Consider the following 25,466-nt stretch of genomic DNA (forward strand, 5'->3'; position numbering starts at 1 on the left):
TATGATTTGTAAAAATAGAAAATCAATAAAATTCTATTTTAAAAAAGCTCTTTTCTCTGTATTTGGTCCTGCCTCACTTTCACTCATCAATTTCACAGGAGAAGCAGTCATTTTTACTAAAATAAACTTCCCTGTATAACTCACCTTCCCTCTTCCTTGACCAGAAGACTTTGATCTGACTCCCTTTGATTATATCCTTTCCTCTTTCATCTTCTACTTGTCCTGCTTGTTTGGGGAGTCAGACTGTTATAGGAAATAAGTTGGATATAGGGGTAGCTAATTCTAAACTGGAACAGATGGATAGGAATAAGCCTTACAAGCAAACACTTCTTTACATGAAGAAAAAAAGGGAACTATTTAATATATATGTGTGAGCATATCACTTAAAAAACTGGGATTAGTGTTTCCCTGAAATAAACAAGAAGCTTGTTGCAGAAGGGAGGAGGAAAATATTTATTTAATGTACAAAAGTCACTTGAGATGCGCTGCTATCAAAATAAATAAATACTTAGAAGCCAGGTTTTTTTACAGCAAGCCATTCTATACACTGCAAATCAAGGCACATCACCAATAATTGCTATAAATTACAGATTATTGTAAATCATAAAAATAATAAAAATGAAGTATTTAACATATGTAACTTTAAACATAAGACAATCAAATTAAAAGTCATAAAATAGATTTGTAAAGGATAAACGTTTAAACTTTATAACTTTTTCATAAAGCAAAGCAGCAAGGTACCAGTTGATATTTCTAGTTGTTCTTACTCTAGTTGATTTCTAGTCAACTTGTTATCCTAGTGAATTCCAACTGAGTTTCTCTTTAGATTGATAAATATGATAGACCCTTAAGATTATTACAATATTCAGGGGAAGCTTCTTCAAGAAAGAGATCTAAGCAATTTAGGGATTTATATTTAAAGCAAGAACTTTGAATTTAATTGGAAATGTATGGTACCCAGTGTACCAAGATATGACAGTCCAGAAATCACATGCTTCTGCCAGGAAACATCTAACAGAAGCCTGCTGAAATTTCCAAGTTTCCTTCAGGAGCATCCCAATTTGCAACCTTATTATAAGAAGCTCCTTAGGAAATAGCATAAGTGGCAGTGGTTAAATCAGACTTTCTAGGGACATATTTGCTACAATATTTTATATCTGGAAAAAGACACTCTTCACTACCACACTGACCTGAGAATCACAAACTGAACATGACCAATAGTGTGATGCAGCTAAAAGAAAAAGCAGTCCTGGGCTATATCTACAGATGTAAAGCATCAGGATGAAGATAAGTCTCAATGCTTTGCTATGCATTGATCAGATTGCACATGGAATATTGCATCCAGTTATGGGCACTGAGTAGTAGTACCTAAGCACAGTACAACAATAATACAATGAACCACAGTACAGTGAAACAAACAAGTTATACCCAAGTATGTGTATAACAATCACATAACAGGTTATAACTACAGCACTACCACAGTTTGATCTGAAAGGTGAAAAATGGAGCAGCCTAGTAACAGGTGAAGAAAAGCAGGAGAAAAGAAAATTTCCCAAATGCCCATCTGGATGCTCCTCTGGCCATCCTTTAGGAGGTTATGATCACATTGTTTTCCAGGCTGGACCATAATACTAAATCTGAGTTCCTCCCACAATGCATCACAGCAATCCTAGTATGAACATCTTTTGAATAGAGCAAAATTTTGCTCTGAACATAAATCCCAAAATGTTTCTTACATAATTTGCCTGACTTCTGCCTTGTACATTCTCACCCTGGTTTCTGGTCATTATCTTGCAGGGTTTCCATTGGTTTTAGGACAGATATATTGATCACTGAATCCCACGCTCTGCTACTATCCTCAAAGGCATTTTATATTGTCAAGTGCCAAAAGTGTTTAAATTGTATCCTCTCTTTAAGGCACAGTTACCATAGCGACCTCTTTGTAGAGCGGCAAAGCTTCTGAATTAGATAATTGAAGAACTTCAAGAAGGATTTTGATCAGAGAGACAAGGTGGAGATATTTATCCTACCTTAACTGAATTAAAAATTCTCCAGATTGCTCTATTATCCCAAGCAATTACACTATTTATGCCTAGTAAAAGCTTCCTTCAAAAAGTGGTATGCACAACAATAACAACTATTATTGAAAATGCGAGGTTAGTAAAAATGAAACATAAAAACATTCTTAGTTCATTCTACTATTAGCTGAATGGCTCAAAGGAACTCTGTCCCGTTTGAAAAACTGGAAAAAATTAAAAGCTGAGTTCCTCTGCAGACTTGAGCATATGTGGCCTTGGTCTGGGGCATAAGGCTTCTCCCGTAGATCAGAAGAAATGTTTTTTCAGTTTCCAACATAGACCTTTCTGAATGAGATTATTTAAGGCAGGAGTGTCAAAGTGGCGGCCTGCGGGCCTGATGCGTCACACACAGGCCACCCCCACCTCTGCTCTGCAAAGGCAAAAAATGTTGTGATACGTCACGATACATCACATGACACGATCGAGTTTGACATCTGTGATTTAAGGGATAGTGGAATAGTGGGGAGATGGGGCAAACCCACTATTAAAGTCTCAATTAACAAAGAGAAATAGTAGCTTGAGTTCACCCATGTTTTCACAAAACCAGTGGAAACATACATACAATTTGTCCAGTATGCTTTTTCTATTATTTATAAAACTGAAATACCTTTTTGAAATTCTGGCCATGCCACTTCAGAAAAGAATATATCTATATTAAAGATACAGAAAAGAAGTGAGAAAGATATTTTTGCAATGCTAGAATCTAGTCCATTAAATAAAATTAGCATTACATTAATTAATGATTTACAGAATCTAATGTATAATATCTTAGCTGTTGGACTTGATAGTTTGATTAGTTGATCCACGTTAGGATAGTTAAATTAATAGTTATTCTGTTAAATTAAAAGAACTGCTATATTTAAATACAAAGTCTATGAGTTCCTGTTACTAGAATGAAAGTTGTGATTTTCCCAGAGTCAAATGATATCTACCTTTGGGATTAAAGGCTCTTAATTTATTCCAACTTTCAAATCTGTGTCTTCCATATTCCTATAAATTAATGCGGATGTGTGTTACTGATTATGCACATTATATAAAAGTGTTCCAGCTATAATTTAATTAAAGAGCAAGATATATAAAATGACAGAAATATAAATGACCAGTGGTTATCATATTACCATTTAAATTTACCATATTACCATTTAAATTTTTCTACTCTTTAGAATTTTTTTTTAAAACTTGGCATTTGAAGTAACTTTGATTATAGATATGAAAGACAAAAATGCTAATTATTTATTTTACTTCTCATGTTCTATATAATTCTATGGGATGAATGTTGATAAAGCCTATCAATGGATGGTGCAAAATTCCTGCTTTAAATCTTAAGGAGGCAGCAGCATTATGGAAGTCCTTCCCATCATCTTCCTCTTCCCCTTCTCCTTCCTTCCTCCCTCCCTCCCTTCTTTTTTTAAAAAAATTGCATTACCATACATGTTTACCTAGTCACATTTAATTCGGTGGCATTTATTTCTAAAAAGAGAAAAAGACATTATACTGTAAAGCAGCTTGCTCATCCAGTGGATTCTGCCCTTGGACCTGGAAGCAAAAGGACACAGCAGCAGTAATATGTTAAAGTTAGAGTGGTTCAGACATTAAGCTGGGTAATTAATGAGCCCACGGCTGCCCTACATCAACTGAGGAAACAATTATGGTCCAGACTGAAGAGAGGGGGAGTCTACAAACAAAGCTTTTCCAAGGTATTCCAATGCATCATCATTCATTCATTCACATTCTTACATATGATATGGCCAACCATAAAATAAAAATCACAGTTGTCCTAAAGGCTACTGGACTATCTTCAGGGTTTTTTTTTCTCTCTCCTTAAAAACGTTTCACTTCTTGGACGAGAAACAACACATTTTCAAGGACAAAAATAAACAAGAAATTCCAGTTGCCTCTTGGGAAAGCACCTTTGGGACAACCGTAACCTGGATGATTGAGAATCTCCATAGGCAGAAATTACAGTTGTGTTCTAAACTGGGATCGTTGTTTTCTTTTCCAGTCATGAAGATTTAACTATTTAAGAAGTACTTATATTTCATCATGTATTTATAAAACCACTTCTCAATGTTTTCAGTATAACCATACACTGTTTTGCTTAACACACATGCTATATGAATTATTATCTTACTTCTTTTTCAATTTTCTTGCTTTTACAGTGTCTGGTCAAATATCTAGAATGCTCTGTGACTGGAGCCTATGAAAGTCTACGACAATATCTATTGAAACAGAAATTTGCTACATCAACAGCAAATGAAAGCTGCAACACAATAATTTGTTAAAATCCATACTTTCACAATTTCTATTTCAATTTACAATTCATAAAATGTATCAAAGAAATATACACATAAAATACTCCTATAATAGGACAATAGAGATAAAATATGAATATATTATGAAAAAGCTAACCCTAGCTGATCTGGAAAATGTTAATCAAGTTCAGACTTGTTTAGTTCTTGACATCAGATCAGCAAGAAATCCCAGAACTGTAAATTTGACTGGGAAGTTAAAAAATGAAAAAGAAAACCCTGGAGGAAGGCATTGGCAGTTGCATATTGTACTGTTGCCAAGAAAATCACATAGGTATAGTCACCAGTACTTGAGTTCAATTCAAAAGAGACTATCTTTTTGCAAACAAAAATGTATGCATTGGGACAATGTGTTCAGCTATCATCCTTAATAGTTGCTGTCTATGGAAAAGAATGGAAATGGAAAATAAAGCAGGGAAAGTCTCTGTGACACATTTCCTAGTTTGTAATTTTGGGGCAGAATGACTTTCATCTCCATAATAAAACACTCCTGGCACTAGGAATGCTCATGTTTGTTTTTCTTCATGCCTCTTGAGATATCACAGCATGTCTTCTGTTTGTCCAATATAGGATTATGGATATGGAGACTCTGGGACCACTCAACCCATGGGCTTCCTGCTCCTATTCTTTGTACTAGGATTAGTTTAGCAACTGCATTTCACTTAGATATATTTGAACTTAGTCCATTTTCATAATGATCTTTTGCAATACAAAAGAAAAGCTAATCGTTTTGAGGAGAATGCAACACTGAACACAAGTTAGGAAAGAAAAATTGGATTAAAAATATGTTTGTGTGCCAAATTTTTATCCTCCTGACAGTCTACTCCTAGTAAAGTAAGAGCATATCTTCCCTTTCTGAAATAACTCTGGCTCATTGTTTCTGAATCTAGCTCCTCTTTTGAAAAGACAGTAATAAGACACGTGGAATATTAAAAGTCTAATCTATTCTTAGACTACTACAGCAATAGTGGAGCCATTTCATTAGATGCCTAAACATCCCCAGAGTGATCTTTTGGATGAGGGATTTCCTTTAAACTTAATCCTTCCCATAATGATTGACTGGAAAGGATGAAGGAATAGAACTATAAAGGTTCTTATATTCCCTTCTAATATAATATTGAATGTTGTATATTCAAAAATATATTTTGATTTAAATAAGATCAAGGCAATGTAGTTTGACTAGGGGGGAATTTTGCCTAAGATTTGTGAAGGTATGTAAGTGTACCTATTATATGTACTATACGATTAGGTTCTAAGTTTTGAGGGGCAACTATTTCTGAATGAAACAGAATGCTCAATATCTTGTACATTAACTAAAATATATTTTTAAAAATCAATAAACATCCTAAAATCAATGTTTGTCTGACTGTTCACCATAGATTCTCCAACCAGTTTTCAGAAATTTCCACAAGTCCAGGACAGTAGGGGACAGCCTAATTTCTATCAGAAAATTATTCCAGGGCCGCTCGCAGTCCGTGTTGACGGGAGGGCAGAGATCCGCCCCGAGGCCTCTCATTTGTGGAGTCCCTCAGGGGTCGGTTCTCTCGCCTCTCCTGTTCAACATCTATATGAAGCCGCTGGGCGAGATCATTCATGGCTTCGGGGTGGGGTATCACCAGTACGCTGATGATACCCAACTTTTTCTTTCCACTCCGAACCAACCCAGTGATGCCCTCTCCGTGATGTCCCGGTGCCTGGAGGCGGTTCAGGTCTGGATGGGGAGAAACAGGCTTCGTCTCAATCCCGCCAAGACTGAGTGGCTGTGCATATCGGCATCTCGGGTTAACCAAGTTATTCCACCTCTAACGATGGGGGGTGAGGTGTTACCCCCCGTTGATAGGGCTCGCAACTTGGGCGTCCTCCTGGATTCACGGCTCAATTTTGAAGATCACATAGGAGCCGTGACCAGGGGGGCTTTTGCACAGGTTCGCCTGGTGCGCCAGTTGCGTCCCTATCTGGACCGAGACGCCCTACGCACAGTTACTCATGCGCTCGTGACCTCCCGTTTGGACTACTGTAACGCTCTCTACATGGGGCTGCCCTTGAAGACCACTCGGAGGCTTCAACTGGTGCAGAATGCGGCCACGCAAGTTGTAATGGGGGTCTCCTGATACTCCCATGTAACACCTCTACTCCGCGAGCTGCATTGGCTTCCGGTTGCCCTCCGGGTGAAATTCAAGGTGCTGGTTATCACCTATAAAGCCCTACATGGCCTGGGTTCGGGGTATTTGAGGGAACACCTGCTGCCGGCATCAAACGCCCTTCGCCCAGTGCGCTCCCACAGGGAGGGTCTGCTCAGGGTCCCGCCGGTAAGAGATTGCCGGCGGGTCACAACCAGGGATAGGGCCTTCTCAGTGGGAGCGCCTGCCCTCTGGAAACAGCTGCTGGTGGAGCTGAGGACTGCCCCTGACCTCCGATCATTCCGCCGGGGCCTGAAGACCTGGCTCTTTGAGCTCTCGGGCCCAGGCTGAGGAGAAATTTATTTTAATTGGGGTTTTTAATAGTACAGGGTTGATTTAATATTTTTTAAATTGGTTTTTAACTTTTGTACGGTTGATTTTTAACTCCCTGTAAACCGCCCTGAGTCCTCAGGGAAAGGGCGGTATATAAATGCAATAAAATAAATAAAATAAATAAATAAATAAAATAAGTAGTACTACTACAAACTTTGATTTAATCCTGACAAAGATTACCTATAAGAACAAATAACACTATCTCATGCCCTGACTGAACTCTAACTAAAGATCCAGATAACTACTTACTCTAGCTTACTCCATAGTTGCCCTGAAACCACAGTCTTATTAATTTTCTCCCCAAAACAAAGGGTTAGAGAGAATATATATGTAAGACTGTCAGGGTCTAGGGATGGCTCCTTAAGAATGGGTCATACAATTCCTTTCAAATCTGCAAATCCCAAACTGATGCATTAAAAATAAATCTGGAGCCAGACTATCATACACCTTGAAGAAGCACAGAGCATAGATCCAAGTTATAAGCAGCTGAAGAAATATCAGAGAATCCACAGGCCAAAACAAATTCTAGATAATATGGTAAAATGTTATCCTAGTCATAACACTGAATACCACTCATGAATCAAGAGTTTGGGAACCAGCTAAGAGTTCTGTTTGATGCCTCCTCCTCCAAAAATAACTGAAACTTCTAAACAAAGTTGACAGTACTGGCAGCTTGGCTACACAATAATAAAGAAGTGATTGTGCTTCTTTATACCCTGTGCTTCTTTGAGCTTCTTTATAACATGCTGATAATCTGAAATGTGCTTGTACTTGTAGTCTTCATTGCTTTCTAAACATTGTTTCTGCCACTTCATCTCCTGAGGCTCCTCAATCAATCAATCAATCAATAAATCAATAACCCATCCAGGATTAGTATACACAGAGAGCCACATAGGGGATTTGACAGTAGCAATCAAAGGAACCATTCCAAAGAACATAAGGAATCCATCTGAAACCATGAGACATCTGGGGCAGATCATTCTAATTGGTTTACATGTCCTGTGGCGGTCATGGGTCACACTGATCAGGATCAGAAAGTGATCTCAATCATAGCAAAGACTTAGCTATAATGCTTTCCAGATCACCATGCAATTGCTTCAAAGCAAAAGTAAAATTCATAATGTCTGCCTACATGTGATGGGCCCAAAATTAAATGGAACAAGTCCACTTGTTTAGGGTACACTAAATAGAGAATATTGTTCTATTAAGTAGTGTCTAGGTTTTGATGCAAAGTTGTTACCCATATATGTAATGATATCACTCTTACACGTTCTGAGTTCAAATGTTATTCTAGGCAGATATCCTATACTACTTTTTAGAGTATCTATAAAAGCTACAGTGTGTTAGATTTTAACAACAAAAAATGCCAATTCATTTATTCTTTATTATGAAATTATGAAGTACTTTTATTGCCAGAATATGTCTTAGTTTTGATAAATAGGACATTAAGTGTTACATTGTTAGACTGTTGCTAGCATCTCTATTTTTTCTTCAACTGTATACTAAAATTTTATTTTAAAGGATCCAAGAATCTTGCTTCTGTCATATGATAACACTGCTGCAGAAACTACACTGGCTGACTATATATGCAAGTCATGAGATTCTGCTTGTTACCTCTAAAACCATATATATTACTGAGGGCCTGGACATGAATCAGCAGTGTACGGCAGCAGCAGCCAAAAAAGCTAATACAATCCTTGGTTGTATAAACAGAGGCATAGAATCAAAATCACATGAAGTATTATTACCGCTTTATAAAGCCTTAGTAAGACCACACCTGGAATACTGCATCCAGTTTTGGTCGACACATTACAAAAAAGATATTGAGACTTTGGAAAATGTACAAAGAAGAGTAACTAAGATGATTGAAAGCCTGGAGACTAAAGCATATGAAGAACAGTTGCAGGATTTGGGTTTGGCTAGTCTAGAGAAAAGAAGGACTAGGGGGGGACATCATAGCAGTATTCCAGTATTTGAGAGGCTGCCACAAAGAGGAGGGGGTCAATTTATTTTTCAAACCACCAAAGGGCAGGATAAGAAACAATAGATGGAAACTAATCAAAGAGAGAAGCAACCTGGAATTAAGAAGAAACTTCCTAACAGCGAGAACAATTAACCAGTGGAACAGCTTGCCTTCAGACATTGTGGGTGCTTCATCACTCAAGGTTTTTAAGAAGAGACTCCCCAGGGGGAGGGCCTTCTCTGTGGGCGCTCCGGCTTTATGGAATCAGCTGCCGGTCGAGCTCCGGATGGCACCTGACCTTCGCTCCTTCCGACGCGGTCTGAAGACCCATCTATTTGAACAAGCCGGCCTGGCCCGATGGGGATATGTTGGGGTTTTAATGGGGATTTTTATATTGTTAAATAGTAGCTGGGCTACTATTTAATTCTTTTTAATTTTTGTATCCTGTATTTTTTATGTATCCCCTGTTCACCGCCCTGAGTCCTTCGGGAGAAGGGCGGTATACAAATACAATAAAACTAAACTAAACTAAACTTGACAGCCACTTGTCTGAAATGGTATGAGCAGGGGGCTGGACTAGAATACCTCCAAGGTCTCTTCCAGCTCTATTCTGATTCTGATATTCCACATCACCCATCTAATATAGTTTTACCCAGTGCTTTTTTTGTAAAAGAAAAAGGTGCCGGAACTCACACATGTCTTACACCCTGCCTTGCCTACCCTACAAGGTTCCATCCAAAAAAGGTGCCGGAACTACGTTCTGAGCGTTCTATGAGAAAAAAAGCCCTGGTTTTACCCACCCAACCCTAGCATGCACAGAATCCCCAGCTATTGCAAGGTGTGACAGAAGAGTGGTGGTGGGGAGGGCAAGAGCGGATACTCTCTGTCAGGTGTCTCCTATTCCAGAACAGCTTCCTCCTGAGGCACGGGTAGTTCTAGCAAATACAGTAATACTAATTTTGAACAGACATGAGATTGTGTTGCTTAGGTAACAGGAAAACAAATAAGCACAGAATGTATTTCTAGGAAAACAACAGCTGAAATCCATATTTAAAAATAACATAAATATTAAAACTATATTGTTTATCTTGGTCTAACATTAGAATGGTCATATCAATAAATACTGTAATTGGTTTAATACCCCATTGATGAGAACAGTCTGAATAAATCAATGAATAGTGCAGTTCCAGTGACGTCTATTCAGAATTAAGTTGCACATTCAATGGGGTTTGTGGACACAGAATTGTAGCCTTAATAGGCAATCTTATACAGACTTACTCGGCACTAAATCAAATTTAACATAAACCTGATTTACATGTATAAAACTATAATGCACAAAATGTTGTAAATGGAAGTTAGTTAATGCCAAAAACCTATATTTACTATGGTCAAGCTGATCTTTGTTACTTATATAACTCCTCTTAGGTGTATGTATGTGTATATAGGTGTGTAAAATTCCTTAAGAGTTAATATTACATTTTCTGGTATCTCAAAATAAAGGAATTAACTATTTATAAGTAAAAATGTATAAACAACTTAACCTTGATAGAAAGAGAAGGCTATAGTTTTATCTTTCAATAAAAATATAACTGTTAAAATATATATTTAACTTCAGTTTAGTCAGTTGTGATTTTCAATTTATTAATAATATAATATTCCACCTGTATCTCTTCTAGTAAATTATAAATGTGCTATTCATCATAAACTTGGTTATAATACAAAGGTTTGGAAACAACTTAAGCATATATACATTCTGAATAACTTCAATATCTAGTGCTTATTTATAAAATATCTTACATAAATGGGCAATCTCTACAGATACATAACTGAAAGACAAAGACTCTCACCCTGAGCCCATTCATGACTTTCTATGGAGTCCAATCAATCATTATTCTAGATTAACAACAACGTTTATATTCTCGTATAAACTGTATTTTATGTCTCCTCAAGTACACATTAGTAATTTTACCACATGGATACTTGTCTACTTAAGAACTACATCCCACTGGATCTTTGATTGCTGCACTGTGATGTTTATTTACATATATATTAATTGATTTCAATTTTCATGGCTATGGAAGCTTGAATAAAAGGTACAATGCTCTAATCCAGGTAGTGCTACCATTAGATTTGAATAGGGTTAATCTGTTTTTAAATATTAAGATTTTATACTCAACAAAGCAGAAATAGTAATATAATAAAAAGGTTCCATTTAACCATTTTTTAAAAGATAATATTTTGAAAACCTCTACACATATAACTGCACGATTCAATTTCATATAATACACCTAAGCTTTCTATGTATACGTTACAACAATACTGCAAAAAAATTGGAAGACAGTGAAGTCTATTCTGATTCTAAGCAACAGATGTGATACTATTACATCTGTATTGGATTTACACATCAACACACAATAAATTGTAAAACACTATCTTGCAATATTTGTTTAAAAAATTAAGTATACTTACTTTTACTTATGGTTTTAGGTTAATATTTTAAATATTAGATAGCCAATCTTATCTTTTGCTCATATGCTTATAGAAAGCTCTCATGAGTTTGAAATATATATATTACACGCCAAAGATACCTGTCATGTTCATTTCTGTTAACTCTTTAGGTTAATATTTAAAGATACAGCCATTTATTTCCAAACACTGGGAAAATTGCTAATTTGAAAGCTCAAAATTCAGCACTGCTTTGTTAGAACATACAGAATTCAAGTTGGAATTATGAAAAAACATTTAATCTTAATAAATAGCAAACCTTTGTAATAATATTTGATCTGCTTCCTATAGTGATGTTTGTTGCCGTCTCTGTAAGGATTATTATTTTTATCAAAGAATAGTCCAGAAGTACTATTCCTTCATTTTCATGTAAAAATGCTTGGGAATTACATATTGTATAAAGCAAAGAGAATGTTCCTTGCTCATACAGATAACAGATAGAATTTTGTAAAATATATATTTTTAACACTGCACATCATAAAACAGACTCCATTCTGTGCACTCTCGAGAAGCAAAGATTCACTTACCATCATAAGCTATAAACACAGAAAAGAACACTTACCATAAACTGTACATTATCAAATCCATTGGCCAGCAAGTGGTTTTCATACTGAGGTAGCCCAATATTTTCCAACCATTGTCCCACAGTCTGGACAGGGCATCTGGGTGCTGAAAGAGTTTGAGAAGGGAGGCGTTTAAGCAATGAATATCCATCCACAGGATAATAGCGATGGTCCTGGGCTGAGAGGTGGCATTGCCACATTGTGTTCCGGGCAAAATTGGTATCAAAGGAACCCGCCAGCTTGTCCAATTAATGCTTCCAGTAAATCAAAAGTCAGAAGTAGCACATAGTTTCCAGGGCACGCTATAGAGTAAGAACTGCTCCTAACTAAACATTTCATCTGCATTAATCTATACTACAGACCGGTACGTCATGCAGTGAGGGAAAAACATATAAAGCTATCAGCTAAGCTGTTTTCCGTTATATGTGATTGTTGAAATACTCCACAATGAGCAACGATCTGGTAGCAGCAAGGAATCTTTCATGACGTGCTCCCACACTCATCAGTATGCAGCTCTATGCTCCTTGCTCCCCCTGGCTTGCCTGCCTTTATTACCCAGCCTAGGCTCTACCTCACATTTTCAATAATAGCTATCAGAAAAGGGAAGAATGTTTTTTTTTTGTCTGCAAGCTCTAAGCTTGCTGCTGCTGCAGTTTCCACCTACACACCCATCCAAGTATCAACCCTGAATGATGGGAGCAGTCAAAACAAACGCAGAAAAAAGCGGGTCATCAGAGGAAAGCTAACATGCTAAAATCTGAATAGAGCCTTTGTCTGTTATACATGAGAGAGATTTGCTTGTAAATTGTTCATGTTTCAAAGGAGATCAGGCATTGCAAAGCATGAACTGGGGTCTGTGTCACAGTTTGCTATTTGCTTTTTTAAAAAAACTGCACTGAGGTTTGCTCTGTTCACAATATACCCTAAACCATTGTTCCTATTATTAATCTTTTTCATCCAGTTATGAAAAAACTGGTTACATTTTTTTCTTAAAATTGAAAATAATCTAAATTATAGAACGTCTTTAACATTTCAAATGATTTTTTCTTCATCTCTCTGATTTTTCAGCTATAGCACACAACCAAAAAATAAAATACCATCTGTTAAAATTCAACCATTCATGTTTTGGAGAAAGAGAGATGCATACACACGCGCACGCGCGCACGCACGCACACACACACACACACACACAAAGACACATATTCTTCTTAAAACTGGAATTGAAGCTTGACTGAAAGGACGCCATAGGAATATTATAACTTTAAAAAATAGCATTTAACATTTCTAAATTTACCCGACACGTTTGGTAATCTGGAAAGGAAAGTACAGAAGGATATTTCAAATACTATCCTAAATATATACAAGAGAAATTATTTTTCATTAAAAAAAATCCATCTATTAATAGATAAAGATGCTTTTCTTTGTTCAGAGTATTTTTAATCAATTCAGCATGTTAGATGGCAGACACACACTGCAAACCGGTGCACACATAAACAATCCCTCAACCAAAATTTGCATACTGATTACATATGTAAAAATTAGAAATACAAAAAATACTACTGAGAATGGAAGACTCTTGGCTACTTCTGTATATCGTATTCAAATCTTGTAATCTAGCTACTACTGAACCTATTGATGTCTCATCGAAGCACTATTGAATGGGCAAATGCTAATTGAAGACTTCAGATTAATAGAACTGACTAGGGCTGCCTGTCTTTTTTAAATACTTATTAATGTGAATTCACTAAAATGAAAGAAGGAATGACTCTCTGTGGAAAGATCTTAAGAATACAAGCAAAATGTGACATTCAGCAAAACATGGGTATATTTATTCACACAAGGTCAGCAAGTTAAGTAAAATTTACTTTCCAGTAATAATATGGTCCTATGAAAAGCTAGATGCATATAAGACCACTGACACTGAAGGGCTTAATTCTGCACAAGACTGCAGGCTTTATTAAGGATTGCAGTTTTCATCATCAAAGATAAATTTAATGTACATCATAATATCAAGATTCAATCTGAATTGCCAGCTTGCAATTAACATATTTTAAAAAGGAATTCATAAAGGAAGTTAATATTTTGGTGGTTTTCAGATTACAGTTCTTATTCATTAGTCTCCTATGCTTTGGCATCAACCCATCTATGACTAAAATAAAGAATAGCCTTTTTATGAAATGATATACGTATAAAGGGAATTACAAGTTGTAAACTGTCTAAATTGGATACAAATTCAAATCCCTTCACTAGCAGAACAAATTAATATTTGTCAGTTTTCAATCAAAAACAACAATTCTGATTAATCAATAAATCTGAGGATTCAGGTAACCCAGCTTCACAAGACACAAATTTAAAAAACTAATTAAGGCATTTTAGTATTCTTCAGGGAGAATACAGAAACCCCTCCCCCTCTGACATTTCATGTAACATACTATCAATGCACACTTGTTGAACTTGTGAATTGCAGACACAACCAAAACCACACAAAAAAGGGTGGATTGTGTTGGTTTGTTGGGAGAATGTGCAATAGAGAAATATATTCTGGCATTTCCAAATTGAAAACAGAGGAGAATAATGTAAAATATCTGAAATGATGATTTGTTAGACTACATACTATTATTTCATACACTATTTCTATATAGTCTTTCAATGATATTTAAAATGTGATTTATACATACATATGTTAATTTTTCAATCAGCGTGTGATCTGGGTTCATAAAACGCTAATACATAATCAAGTCCTACTCTTTGGTTCTCTCCTCTGTTGTAATTACCTGAATAGAAATCAATCCTTATTTGAAGACAACCTTCCAAAAAAGAGGAAGCGTGGAATTAAAAAATAAAACAAAGAATTATTCTTTATAAAGTCCAGCTTCCCAGCAATGTGAAGGGAAAGCTACTAACTTCAAGTAAAACTCTAACCCTAGACATTCATTCCCTCAAAAAATAATACACTTGTATTTCTCTGTGTGGTCAACAGCATTCATTGAGATTTATTACTTTTGTCAGAATGATGAAATAAAAATTACAATTCAACCCTGTTTCAGCATCTATGTGATATCATGATACCATAGAAAAGAAGTGGGGTTTACAGCACTGTTGACATTAGTGTGATGCATCTTGCCCTCTACTCCATGGCCACTCTGTGTGTATACACTGGTCAGATGCCACGTTCCATGCAGGAAAGACTTGGGACAAAAATTTAATTTAATATTAAATGAACTCATAGTAATTAAAATAAAATTTCCTTAAAGTAAGATGTCTCATTTGTAAAATTAATTGCTCCCCAATCTGCCCAATTCATTGCTCCCCAATATACCTCAAAACCATTTTTTCTCACACACAAACACATATATAAGCACACAAATACATATAGTCATATTACTACAGCAACAACAGTAAAGAAGAAGAAGAAAAATGGATGGAAGGAGTAGCTGGGTTGAGTAGGGAAGAGGAAGGAGGGAAATCAAATGCAATGGAGGTGAGTCTAAACAAGGAAAAACGAAAGAAGAGAAACTGGAATTCAATAGCCTTCACTCCCAGATAAATGTGATTAGAATTTATAGATTCATTCAATATTATGAACATGTGCAACAGTCTATTCCAGTTCAAGGGATACTAACTCCAGAGTTTTCCTTTGTCTCCCTACCACCTCAATGTATACAGGATGAATGTCTGTAATGTGGCAGGAGAGAAAAAAACCCAGTAATTGTGAAACCAAGCTTCTGTATGAGCAATGAAAACCCAGTAATTGTGAAACCAGGCTTCTGTATGAGCAATGAAAACCCAGTAATTGTGAAAACAGGCTTCTGTATGAGCAGATGCAAGCACCACCACCACTTCTGACACTGATACAGTAACTACAACCTGAAACTAGATATATGATACTAAAGTACCTGAGAAGGCAGGCAGTATCTGTTGGAGAACTATAATATATAAGAATAAACAATACAGAAGCTTCACAGAAACAGATTCTAGAATATCAGGACTGTTTAGCTTCAACTGCACCAGAGTGGAGAAAGCAGGCATGTGCTTAAGACTGCCTCAGCTGTCAAATTTCTTTCTAGAAAAATTCAGTGACAGCCTTATCTTGAAGCTGTGTACCTTGTGCTAATGTGAATTCCTTAATCCCTAGACAGGAACTCTTGAACCCTAATGCTATATATGGGTTGCTTGTAGGAACCTTGACACTTGAACATTGCTACTGTCTGACTCCTTACAACTCACGATGAAAGGCTAAGAGCTGATTTACTGTTTTACACCAAGAACAATAGTAAGTACTCTTGATTTACAACTACTCTGTTTATTCATGCTGTTCCAGCCAAAGCAAAAGGCAGGATGGAGAGGATAGCACAAAAAAAAATCAGTCTACAATCAAATTACATAATTAAGAGCACAATGATACAAATTCATGTAAATCTCTTTATACTCAAATCTTCATCTGCCCCATTCCACTTTGCTGGAAATGCCAGTTTCTCCATTTTAAAAATATGATGGGAATCCTGAGCCTTTCATATCATCCCAAACATAAAGCATTTTATTTATTTAACGATGTGATTAAGAGTTTCTAGGTGATCATGCACAAATCAGCTGGTTGAATAAATTAATCTTACAATAGCTACACTTCCAAACTCTGTTGGAGTCAGAAGAAAAATGTGCTCAGTATTTGAAGACCCTCTGAAAGTTGATATTGCCAACAGATGCATGAGTCACCTATGAAAAGGACTAAGGCCTCTGACAAATGTATTAGTAAGTTTAGACTGGTAAATCAAGATCTGACATGAAGTCAGTCCACATTAAGGAACCAATTTTAGGTACGCTTGACTGACAAAATCCTGAATAAGTGAATACAGAAAAGCAACATACACCTCAAGCCTTTATGCAACTTGGTTTTATCACTACATGACTAAAAAGCTGGAGAGATTAGTTGACAACAGTAGCGGTCATAATTTAGTCTTTTAGGAACAAGTAACAGGGCTTATCTGCACGGAAGTCTTTAACAGAAAAACCTGTGGACTTTGGTGGCATTCAGGTTTGGCTGATGCAGCCTCATTGATTAAAAGCTAAAGATCCACCAGATAAGTCATCACGGTTATTGATGATCCTATCAACTTCCTCTAATCTGTCGAAGATGATATACTCTATCTGTATTTCAGACAGCCTACTAGTCATAGCATCAACAGATGGTAATTAAATTATTACAATGAGTTATTTCCTTTCTTGCCATATTTTCACATTACACAGCCTGCCAAATCTAATTCTAGACAGAGGGGCCCAATTCAATGCTTGGTTTTGATGGAACTTGTTCCAGTTGCCAGAAATGAAATTGTCCACTGTATATCATTCTCAGTCTGCTGGGTAAATAGAGCAGACTAATACCATTTTAAAGCAACACTAAAGGGTGCAATATCAGTTACCCTAAAGACGATTGTGCTGCTGCTGCTAGCAGAATTGGCTTACAACAATTCCCAGGATTCTTCCCCTCAGCAGACAACTCTTTATAAAATAAAAAAAATCATAGGAATCACTCTCAATTCTTTCCACAGGACCTTTTCTTCTATATCTGAGGTAAATCATGAATCTTAGGCTGCTCATCTGGTTTTGCAAGAACAATTGAAACAACTAAAAGAATTACAAATATGTTATGGACTATTGATGGCAAATAGATCAACTCTTTAAAGTAAGACAAAAAACCTAGTTGTACATGAAACATCTGATTAATTGAATTGCTAAAAATGGAAATAGGATGCCATTACATTGCTAATCCCATCACCAAGTGGTAACCCTGTGACGTTAATGCTCTGGCTTCATTTCATCATATATTCTACCTTTCTCTTCTAAAACCAAATCTTCTAGACCATCCAGAATTCTCAAATTCTACCGTGATATTAGAGATCAGCAGAGATGAGGAATACAAAGATAAAACGAAACTTGAATACTTGATTGCAGATGAGAAGATTTACAGTACTTCATTAACTGGGAAGCCATGGGCCAAGAGAGACCTTGAGGGAAAAATAAGGTTGTCTAAGCTTCCAAGTTAAGTTCAATATTTTTCAAATTTACTTTTCAATATTTGATATACGGTTGCAATTTCTTTCCTATTTTGGGTTACTATGCTAAATTGGTTTTAAGAACAAGCTATGCTTTTTTTAAATTATAATGTGCTTTTCAATTTGCTTTTTTATTTGTATGTTTTGCAGTTGATCAAACCCAGATACTATGTAAGCCCCACTAGAAGTGATCATTTACAAAAATGTAAATCCATGCACCTGTTTCAATTTTGGCTAGTCCTGCCTCCTTCCTTAGTAATACATTTGGAACACAGTATGCTACCTGAAATATGGCTCTTAGGAATTTGGACTGCACCCTTTCCAGAGGACTAAAAGAGGAGCAAGGTCTCAGCAAAGAGTAGTTGTGCACAAGCCTTAGCTGAGTATAACTCCAGTGCTGCTGCAATATACTGTGCTCTTCTGGAAAAATAAAGATTGAATTGCTACCGCTGCACTGTGTTTAGTAGAGCCATGTAAAACCATGCCCACATATCTAAAGGATTTGACTTATTCAATGTTCTGGCCATGTATCTTCCAGGCGTGCAATTTAGATCTTTTTCCAAAGATCATGATCTTAGTTTTGCTATAGTCGATTTCAAAGGCCTATTCAGAGCAGCAATAGTCAGAGCATTCAAGGCTTATGTAAGTCCAGTTTGCATTTGTGTATCATCTGCATACAACAGGAATGTAATACATCCAGTAGCTAGTTTTGGGGGATGGTGCTCTAATTGGTTTAATTGGGGGCACAAGTGGGTTTATATAGAGATTAAAAGCAGAGGGGCTAGAATGTATCTTTGCCTTACTCTTCTATAGGTTAGAATCTCATTAGTATAGTGGCCTTGCATGCTGCATTGAACTTTGATTCTAGAGAATCAAATTTTGCTGGGAATTAAAGATGGGAAAGTGAGAATATTTTCTGAATTTTCAAACTATTTCTACTATGCCATTCATGATAATCTGAATTATGCTTAATTATCACTAATATTCATTCATATATTGTTTTTGAATGTTGAAATATTGAACTAACAGGAAATATTGATTTTTTCACTACAAATTATTTTTATAAATTTAAATTTCTTGTCAGTGTTCTAAGACCAAAGCTAAACAAACTATTTAACAATATATTGTCACTTCAAAAAGTCAGGATACAATCATATGTATACAGACTAGTGAATATATTCTGTTTCTTTTAATTGAATTGGTAAAGGATACATCCAGAGCTAGGGCCTTGCACAGTGCACCATGAAAGTTGTACTATCAATTCTCATCTATTATCATCTGAAAGCTTAAGGAAAACTGAGTGATAATTGGTGTTGCAGTGATACCAAGCTTTTCTCTTGGAATTCAAAGTCACATATGAGCTCTATGGTGAAGTGGAGACTAAAATTGGATCATTTCAGTCCAAATCCAACTTTTTAACCTCTGTTCTACATTAGCTTTTGGAATGTCCTATAGCTTTACTCTTGTTTGCTGTTGAATGTAAACCTAAAAAGCCTATGACCATTTATTTAGCTAGCAAGCCAGATGCTATGGAAAAATAATCTTAGTTTGGGTTTGAAAGATTGAATCCATAGTCTGAAATAGCACAAAGCAGTTTACTGAAGGCACTCCCTGAATTTTGGGTGATCTGGAATTGATCGTATTTGAGTTTCTGACTGTAAACATATGATAAATATACCGGTAAATGGCAAGTGTGCACAAGAGCTTCATATGCTTGCTGGCCTCTAGATATGTATAAAGAACTGTATGTTATTATATGTGAATATGAGTACAGGCAGTATAAGCCACAGTCAGAATCTAGGCTGTAATACAGTCAATCTGTATCATAAATCAGCAATTAAAAGAAAGCAGTAGCTAATATAGTCTGGGAACAGATAGAGGGAACAAGCTAGGAATTGATTATTCTGCTCTCTGCATACAAAAAGATTTAGGCTCCAACAATATCAGAGCCCTAGAGAGATCACTGCATGAGTTTACATACTGGATCAGTACCAACAATTATTACCATACTTGTCAATGTTCAACAGATATCTTAAGTTGGGTATGCAAGACAGGTGATACCTTCAGTCTACCCCTATTTTCTGATGATTCCAAGTTAGCAAATTCACTCATCTTCATTCCTGGAAAATGCAGATAGTATAGAAAAATCATCCTGAGTTCTCAGATAGACATCTACTTCTGCTGGATGGAAAGACCTAAAAGAGAATAGTTCTGAGCACTTCAATTGGAGTGAGTGATTTTGAGTTGACTAGCCTCTTCATAGCCTTTCAGGGTTATCACGGAGGCATCACAATTGCTTTTCTTCTTGTATTACATTTAAAATTGTAAATATATTATTTATATTTCTACTCATTTTTAATGCCAAATTTCCCTCTCCCTTTTCTGTGAAATTGGCTGCTGCTATAAAGCAAAGATAACTGACTCCAAGTAATTGCTTTGTGCTATTTTATGAATCAGACACCTCCTCCCCACAATTTTATGCTTCAGACAAAGTAAATGTGTGTGAACACTCATTGTCTTTCCTGTGCAATGGGGGATAGGCAATTAAATTCTTAACATATTATTTTTGTGTGAAATTGATCAGAAATGCATCCCTCCCTCCATTTTGCACTTCTGATCCTGCAGTTTACAGTCTAATCAAGAATCACTGGGAATTGAGTGGCATATAAATTTCATAAATTAATGTTTTTGTTTTTATTGCTCCTGGATAAAGAATAGAAATGCAGATATAGTGCAAACTTATTTTTATTTATTAGATTTATATCCTATCTTTCTTCATGAGCTCAAGGTAATGTAGATAACATTCCCTCCTCCATTTGCTTCCTATAAGAACTATAATGTGCAATAAACTGGGCTGCAAAAGGATGATTGGGCCAAAGTTGCCTAGCAGTTTTCCAACTGATAAAGGTCAACTTAAATTGGTTAGACCAATTCTGGGCTAACATCTTAATCACTATACTAGGTTGGGTTCACAAGAAACTAGAAATCTATATTTTAGATGTGTAATATGTAAGACAATATTTGGTGAGGCATACATAGCAGGCTAATATGATCCATAGGACCATGAAAACTGATTCAATGACTCTCCATATCTATTTAGTAATTCCAACATTAATGAGGGTATTTTTTTTGGGGGGGGCACTTCAATAATTGCTGTAAAACAACAAAACACACTGATGCAGAACAAGAAAAAAGTGATCTTTCTTTTTCAGGAACAACTTTCTTCAAAATTAGTCATACAGTATAACATGCTTTCATATAACATGTTTTATATCTTGATTTCATGTAAGCATAGCAGAAACAAGGGAATTCTTATTTATAAATGGTAGTCCATATTTATGAAAAAAAAACTATGTATATTTTTATCTCTGCCTGTTTCCAGCAGTGGGAATAAAGGAAAATAAGTTTATGCCATATGATGGAAATTAGAATTAATATGAAAAATAGGAAAATTTACATAAGACATTGCTTATATATTATTTGTATAATTTGTGAGAAATATTGCAGTCAGCACAATAAATTTACAGCTTTTCAATTAAAATTTAAAATTCATATATCCTTTCCTAGATGAGAATTACAAATAAATATTTCAGAGCTTTAGTTTTGCAACCATGTGTAATAACAATAATAAATAATGTTGATAGAATTGAAGAATTTTAAACTACCCAAGCTGCAAGAAAAGAACAAGCAAAAGCTTGAGAACATACTATTATAAGTGAACTATGAAAACATGAATATTTAAGACAGGCTCATATTTTTAAAAACAAGTCCATAATTATTTGAAATGTGCATGCTAATAGCAGAAAAAAAGTAATTTAAAAATGAGAATTTGGTTCCAGAACAGAAAAATGTGACACAGCAACAACATATTGACCTAACAAAGATATTTTTGCCTCTGTTTCAGATTGGTGAAAAATTGTGTGAAAGTGATGAACAAAGAAGGTGAAGGTTTTCATTATCTGAGACAGATGTTTCCAAGAATAATTGATGAGAAAATTAAGGAAGACATTTATGTTGGTTCACAGATCAGGTATCTCATCAATGATAAGCAGGTAAAGATTTGATAGTGGGGCCAGAGAAAATCACCTGGAAAACATTCAAGGATATCATTAAGAATATTTTTGGCAACTACAGAGCTACCAAACTGCATTTAACTGGTTAACAAACATCTTACAGCAAACAAGACCATGACGTGCAACATGTCACTGAAAATTCATTTTCTGCATTCATATTTGGTCTTCTTTTCCAAAAATCTAGGTGCAATCACTGATGAACAAAGTGAAAGTTTTCATGAAGACATTTCCAAAAACAGTATCAGGGTAACTAGAATTCCTCAATGCTGGCTGACTAATGTTGGACACTGCAGTGAGATGCATCAGACACTGAATACAAATGAAAATCAGGAGCAAAACATTTTGAACTCATGCAGCATTTTGGAAATATTATACAATTAAATATATTATAGTCATTAATTTCATATTTCCCAAGATATCTACATGATACAGTCATTCTGAAATTATATTTGTGTTCAGCTTGAAGGGGTCAATCATAATTACTAAAAGTTTTTCAGGAAGGAAAACTTTTGAGAAAAATTTGTTCTCCAGCGATCAGTTGATTCTGCTTGTCAGCAATCCCTACACATCCAACTTTCATAGCCAACTTTATTGAATTAATCATTATTCTGGATAACCTACAACTAGAGTTTCTGTGAAGATTTCTATTACACAAGTTGCACTGAAGTAATGTAATGGTATGTATAATGTAGTTATGGGCTTTATAACAATTGATTGAGCACAATTTCACTGAGAAAATAATTCATTAGATGTCTCTACTTATATAATTTAGACAGAGTTATACAGACCAGAATTTAAAATCTGCTAAAATTAAATAAGAATAAAAACACAAAGCAAGAAAGGAATGTTACAGTTGGTAGTGGGTTCATTGGTGGGCATGCAGGGTATATTTACTGTAAGTCTTCAGGCATGCTTACATAACTGGTAGAAAAGAATATTTGCAGCTCAGGACTGAACTGTGGGGTCCTTGCTGCTCTCTTGGTTGTTTTCTTGCAGACATTTCATTATCCAACTTAGGTGGGTTACCCAACTACATTACATCATCAGTGCTAGAAGGGATTAGGCTTTACTCTCTGTTTATATACTAGTGGCTAGCCTTACCAATGTTGGCAGGGGTGTTCTTAGTGGTTTTTTAAAATTAGGCTATAGTTCACTATCAACTTGTTTGTCTGAGTTGGTAGTTCCTTGACTGTTGTATTATTTACTGCTTGATTGTTGGACTAGTATTAATTTTGGTTTTAATCTCTGCTTATCTGGGTGTAAATTGGTGGTGTTTTAGTCTTTTTGTTTCTTTTTTGGCTTTTTGATTCTCTCTTTTGAATGGTATTGTTATGTACTGGGCTCTTGGGTTACACCACGTGGGTTGCTGGAGCAGCTAACAGCTCTCCAGCAACCCAGACTAACTGTCTCCTGTCCTGCAATTGGCTAGCCCCAGGCGGCAATGGGTGGTTCAAACCTATTGGCTGCCACCTAGGGGCTAGACTATATATTGCAGCTGGTTGCAGCCCAGTACAGTTTCCAGCAAGAAATAAAAGTGAGTTTTCCTGTACTCAGCCTCGCGTCGTCATTCCTGCACCCAAGAACCCACTATTTAACTGTGGCAACGAAGGTGGGATCCTGCTTCGCTGATTAAGAGCTGAAGTCCACGAGGGGAAGGCAGCACACGCCAGAGGGAAAAGGCATTTCCCTCCCCCCCACTCAAGGCCGGCTAGTAAGCTACACTAGCGGCCTCGTGCTCAGTGGATGCATTCCCTGAGCCCTGAAGCAGGATCCAAAGATCACAGGAACCAGAGAGAAGAATGCCTAAGGTTGGCAAATTAAGAGAATTTGATGTGAAGCACCCAGAGAAATGGCCATCTTATCTTTCACAAGTAGAAAACTATCTCAGAGCAAATCAGATAGCGGAAGAAGGACTGAAGGCCGCAACACTGCTTTGCGTGTGCAGCCCAGCAACCTTTGATTTGGCCGAGAATCTTTTCGTGCCAACACCCATCGAAGAGGTCTCCAATGCAGATCTAAAAAAGAAGCTAACCGGGCACTTCCAGCTCAAGATGTCGGAGATGGCGTGGCAATTCAAATTCGACCAAAGAGTGCAGCTACCCGGGGAGACAGCTTCAGAATTCATTGCAAGCCTAAGACAGGCCGCATGCCTATGCAAGTTCTCAAATTTAGAAGAACGACTAAGAGACCAGCTCATCTGTGGCCTTCGGGACAGAACGCTTCAACAGAGAATATTTGCTAGACCCAATTTAATGTTTTCCGAAGCACAGGACAAAGTGATGGCCGACGAAGCCGCCGGGGGTGCAGCGCAGACAGTTCAGCACACCAAACCTTCAAAAGTCAAAGAATCAGTCCATCTTGAGGTCGCCAAATGCACCGGAGAATCGTCAGAGGAAGAAGAACCCGAAATCAACCGACTCCAAAAGCAACCCAACGCGCAACACCGCAATAGCCACCAGCGAGAGGATGGTTACAAGGCAGTTCTCTTACCAAGATGTAAGGGGTGCAGTGGCAACCATCTTCACGCCAATTGCAGATTTTGTTCAGCCACATGTAGAACTTGCGGAAGAACAGGCCACATCGCAGTGATTTGCAGAGCCCGCCAGAGAGACCGGCCACCCAAACACCAGTCGGAGGAACCAACTAGGAGAGGTACTGGGGCCCAGGGTCCAGTTAGTGTGGGATTCTTCAGAAGCCGGAGAAGTGTATGCCGCACCGGGGCTTGACGCCCTCTCAAACCCAAACTTAAGCTCTTGGTAGAGCTACAAGGAGTTCCATGTAAGATGGAATTGGACTCTAGATCTGCAGTCTCAATCATTTCGCAAGACACATTTAACTTCGTGTGTAGGCGCAGCAACAATTGGGCCAAACTAAGACCCTCAGATATCATTTTAACGAATTTTCAAAATGCTCACGTTAAAGTTAAGAGAGAAGCCACTTTATTGGTAAAATTTAAAGGGTTTTGGGGGCACCTGGATGTAATAGTAGTAGGGGGGCAAAGAACGAGTCTCATTGGACTTGATTGGTTTGACGCCTTAGGTATTCAGATTACTGGCATAAACCGGACACAAACTGCAGACCTCATGTCAGTGTGCGAAGAATACGGGGATGTTTTTGATTCAACCCTAGGGACATACACAGGCCCACCTTTCTCTTTTAAGTTAGATCCCAACGTTGTCCCAATCATGGTTAAACCTTGCAGGGTCCCCTTTGCTTTAAAACATAAAATTGATTCCAAAATTGATAAGCTTGTACAACAGGGCGTGTTACAGCCTGTTGATGGGCAGGAGTGGGAAACTCCTATTGTCATTCCACTTAAAGCCAATGGGGAAATTCACATTTGTGCTGACTATAAATGCACATTAAATAAGTCCCTCAAGCAACACGCTTACCCTGTCCCAGTGGTCAATCA

At 36.8% G+C, this 25,466-nt stretch overlaps 1 protein-coding gene across 1 annotated transcript in view; it reads right to left on the reverse strand.

The window, feature by feature from the left end:
• The window catches only part of ANKS1B (ankyrin repeat and sterile alpha motif domain containing 1B), a gene marked incomplete at its 5' end in the record, with an annotated part of 314,200 nt that overhangs the window by 165,078 nt on the left and 123,656 nt on the right, over nucleotides 1–25,466 (reverse strand). The window contains one exon of the mRNA XM_081331696.1: nucleotides 11,931–12,037. Coding sequence (XP_081187822.1) covers nucleotides 11,931–12,037 — 107 coding nt within the window. The remainder of the gene's footprint in view (nucleotides 1–11,930; nucleotides 12,038–25,466) is intronic.

The sequence above is a fragment of the Vipera berus genome (genome assembly GCF_964194415.1).
Source record: "Vipera berus genome assembly, chromosome: 6".
In the NCBI taxonomy this organism is placed as follows: Eukaryota; Metazoa; Chordata; class Lepidosauria; order Squamata; family Viperidae; genus Vipera; species Vipera berus.